Raw genomic sequence first — 4,572 nt, 5'->3', positions numbered from 1 at the left:
AAATTTTCATATTTCATATATTTTCATATGTTACGTAATAGTTTGTGTGTTGTAATGAAATATAACACGTTAGAGTTAAATTTCGAGTAGAATACGTTATAATTAAAAAGTAGCGTCTCTAATTATTTATATGTATTTTAGACAAAAAATATTCAAAATTTTATATTTATAATTAGTTATACATTTATCTATAAGTATTTTTTAATATTAATATATGTTATTAACAGTAGTTTCATCTTTTTTCAACTAATTATAAATTATACTTAAAAAGATATTAATATATATAAGGAGTGTTTTTAGTATATGAAACTGTTTGATAGATATCTACATGTGGTAGAATTTTAGTTTTAGAGGAGAGTACCAAAAGTACCAAACCAAAATTTTGTACGACTACAAATTATACCTATGTTGACTTATTATAGTATACTAGCCTTTAACCCGTGCGAAGCACGGGCGGGTATATAATTCGTAATTTAGTATTTATAATTTAAATTTTAACATCATTTTATTAGTATTTTAGTATTAATTGATTGAATTTTAGTTAAATTATATTATTCAACTGACTATATTTTCTCCCGATTACCTAAAAATGGACAAACCCTAATATATATATATATATATATATATATATATATATATATATAAGAATTTTAGTACATTTAATCCCAATTTAGTACACGTAGATTTAAAAATCAGAAAATTAGAAAATTCTAATCTTTTTCAAACATAGCCGATCGTGTAAAGTAATCTAATCAATCGAATTTTAACGTAATTTTGTAATCTTGATTTTTTTTTTAGAATAATAACTTTTAAGATTAGAGTTAGAAAGGGTTATGTAATGGTTATATTGAAATAGAATACGTTAAAGTTAAAAAGAGTTATACGAAGGTTCTTGTTAAAAAAAGATATTCAAAATTGTATATTTATAATTTTATTTATAACATCATTATAATTTTTTAATGAAATATTATATGATAATGTATTGTTAGGAGTGTTTTTAGTATTTGAAACTGTTTATAATACTAATAGACTCCACATTTGTAGACTTGTAGTACCAAAAGGAGAGTACCAAACCAAAAAATATAACTAAAACCTTGGACTACAAATTATACCCATGTTGGCTTATTATAGTATAGTATAGATTTACCTAGAAAAATATTTGTACATTTTTATTAATAAAAAATCTGATAAATAAATTACTTAAATAGTAAAAGAAGGAAAATAACTAAAAGACAATAAATTTATCATCTCATATAAAAATATGATATATAACATCTAATTTAAAATATACAATAATTAAGATGATTGTTTTCTTTTTTTTTTAAAAGAATTAAGATGATTGTTCTTCACAACATAGTTGTACAGGGAAATAAACACATAATTAGCATAACTCCATGATTTTCAATATTGATTTTTAAATTTAATTCACTGATTTTACATATTTTAGAGATAATACTTAAAAATTAAAATTGCACCTATTTAATATGCAAAGAAAGTATGATGGAATGAATAGAATGATACACATGAAACACATAAAAACATAGGAAAGCAAAGCTGTAGGCCTAGCTGATTTTTCCTTCTTTTACTATTTAAGTAATTTCTTTATCAGATTTTTTTATTAATAAAAGTGTACATATACTTTTCTAGTTAAATAATATTAAATTTTAAAAATAATTTTTGACACACCATACAAGATAAATTTAGTGTTTAATCATGAAAGACAAAATATGATTTTATATAAATTTTATATTACTTCGATAAAATAATATTTTGTAAAGTGAAAATTTTATAAGAGAATTTTTTTAGATGAAATTGAAAGTGAAAATTTGGCTGACACTAAAAATAAGAATTATCAAAATACAAGAAAAAATGATAACAGAATGTGAAACAAGGAGAAAGTGGGTCACGTGTTTACCCTAGAAACTAGGTAGTGAGTTAGTAGTGAATTAGGATGTACGCCAAGATTTATTGTATATTATATATGGCAAATTACAAATTCTCTTTTAAACTGTTCTCATTTCAACTTATAAATAGAGAAGTTTATCATCATCTAAAACGGTACAAGTACCCTAAATCTAATCGGAAAAAACGGAAAAATATCTTTAGCCAAATATGTATCTGTGTTTAAATTCATGCACCATGATGAATGAGTTCCCGTGACGTGGGTCCGCAAATGGGCCCAGAGGGCCTAACTCAGTGGGCCAAGCAATGACATAATACCAAAAGCAGCAGCTGGCAGAATAGTTTGTTAGTGGAGTGAGTAGTCATTAATCTATCAGATAAGTTTTGGCTGGTAGTTGCAAATCATATCAGCATTCCTAACCACCGCCTTATGGTGGAAACAGCCAACAGAGAAACCCCACCCACCCAAACGTGGCTGCAAGTGTTTGAGATTGCACTGCTTGTGTCCATTAAACCTTCGTATACCATTTCCGAATTGCCGGAATTTAAATTATTATTCCGGTTCGGGTTCGGGTTCTGTTCGTCGGATGATTTTTTGCTGCAATTATAACATGATAAATAAAATTAGCACGACAGCTAGAAAATCATATAAAAACAAACCTAGAAAATGTTTATTTTTTAAACGCCAAAACACCGGACACGAATACTCCACTAGCACTATGTACAACTTAAAAACGATAAAGTAATATTCAGAAAGACATAAAAAATGACAAATTTTGTGCAGTTTCGACCGTTATTACGAGTGTGGGGTCTGTTGCAACGTTATAATGTGTCAGTTACCACTGCTTTTAACTGTTACCGAAAGAGGTTTGATCAATAATCTAATACTCCCTCCGTCACAGCAGGAAGCTTACGTTCACTGTTTGCACGCATATTTTGAGACTCTTATAAATTATAATTCAATAATATTTTTTTAAAATTTTTTTTTTGAATAAAAGTTTAAACGTCAAACTTTTTTTCAGAATTTTTTTAAAAAAAAACACATTATAGAACTATATTTTATAGGAGTCTCAAAATGCGTGCCGAAAAGTAACGTAAAGAACCTGGTGGGACGGAGGGAGTACTATAATATTAGTATTTGGTAAAATAAATTTTTAGATTGCAAACACTAATTTTTGAAAAAAATATTTCGAAGAAGGTTTTGAATTAGAAAATTGACATATATCCTATTACATTATTAATTATTAATAAATAATCAAATGCCAATATTAACAAACAATTTCAGATAAAATATCTAATTCAGCCATTTAATCAAAAAACTAATTTAAATAACAATTAATCAAAAGACTTTAACTTTAAACAATCAAAATGTCAACCGCAAAATTATGACCCGATTTCAGTTTTACTGGCAAGTTCTTAAATTCCGTAAATAAATTATCACAAAAAATTTAAAAACTAATTAAATATTGTTTCAAAAAAAAAAACTAATTAAATATTCGTTTCAAGTGTCTCACATTTTGCGTGTATTTGCACGTACCTGGTAGTAGTCGGCGCTGGACAAAACGTGATAAGATAATCAGCACCAGCACACGTAAAAGTACTACTCTTATCATCATACGCATAGCTATACGCTGTCGGACACGCGCTTTTAAACACCTTAGAATACGCCGACGGCGAACACTTATCCGGTGTACCATACGCGCCACTGCAACAATATTCCGCACTCCCGAACGCCTCACACGCGCTCTTACACGCGACACCCTCTTCCCCACTCATCACCCTCAGCGGTGAAGGACACGCGCCGTTCAAGTCCGCCACACATCCCGTGGAAGAGCAGTTCGGCCCGGACCCCCCCTGTGGGACCACCATCATCGGTAAATTGTACCCGTCGACCAAGCTGACGTCGAAGAAGTCCAGACCGCCGGAGCCGTCGAGAGTGAACTCGGCGAGAGTCGCCGGAGGTGTGGCGCCGGCGCCGGAGCACTCGATTTTTCCGGTGCCGCAGTCGCCGGTGAGGCAAGTGAAGGTGGAGTCGTGGGTGCAGTGGGTCCTACCCCAGAAACGGCCGCCCCAGGAGGAGGGGGCGGTGATGGTTTTGGATTCGTCTTTGTGGAGCGTGAAGCCGGTGATCTGGAGAGGCGTGATTCCGGCGTTGGATAATATGCCGGGCCAGACTGTCTGCTCGCATTTGTTGACGAGTGTGAATGTTGCTGATGAATATGCTGTTGGAATTATGAGATGTGGAAGCAATATTAGGAACAGGAATATTGATGAGCAGAGTCTGGCCATTGGTTACAAGCCTAGTGTATTTTTCTTGCTTCTGTTTCTGTTCGTGTGAGAATGTGTAGGAATCTGAATAGCAGGGGATAAAGGTGTATTTATACGGATGAATGTAATTATAGAAAGGCGGTGCGGTATAAGGCCAATTCCTCCAAATTTGGATAACAATGATTCAAATTTAAGACGAAATCCAAATCCTATTCCAACTATGTGATCCAAATATAAATTCAAATTTATTAATCTTTATAATATTCATATATTTTGATTTTAAATATTTTAAAAAATGATTAACTAATTTCATCATTAATCATAAATAATACAATTAACGACTAGACAAAGATAAAATATTATAAAATAATTTGAAAAAGTTTTTTTTTTGAAGATAAATAA

General features: G+C 31.0%; 1 protein-coding gene across 1 annotated transcript; it reads right to left on the bottom strand.

The window, feature by feature from the left end:
• Nucleotides 1–1,954: 1,954 nt before the first annotated feature.
• On the bottom strand, nt 1,955–4,285 carry LOC108197096 (thaumatin-like protein 1b). The gene is made up of 2 exons (XM_017364597.2): nt 3,440–4,285; nt 1,955–2,500 (listed from the first exon to the last, which is right to left on the bottom strand). The coding sequence occupies exons 1-2, from the start codon at nt 4,189–4,191 to the stop codon at nt 2,305–2,307; spliced, it is 948 nt and encodes a 315-aa protein (XP_017220086.1). The 5' UTR covers nt 4,192–4,285; the 3' UTR covers nt 1,955–2,304.
• Nucleotides 4,286–4,572: the final 287 nt, after the last annotated feature.

The sequence above is a fragment of the Daucus carota genome, chromosome 8 (assembly GCF_001625215.2).
Source record: "Daucus carota subsp. sativus chromosome 8, DH1 v3.0, whole genome shotgun sequence".
In the NCBI taxonomy this organism is placed as follows: Eukaryota; Viridiplantae; Streptophyta; class Magnoliopsida; order Apiales; family Apiaceae; genus Daucus; species Daucus carota.
The sequence above is the reverse complement of the archived record's forward strand: the minus strand, read 5'-3'. Positions and strand labels throughout refer to the sequence as shown.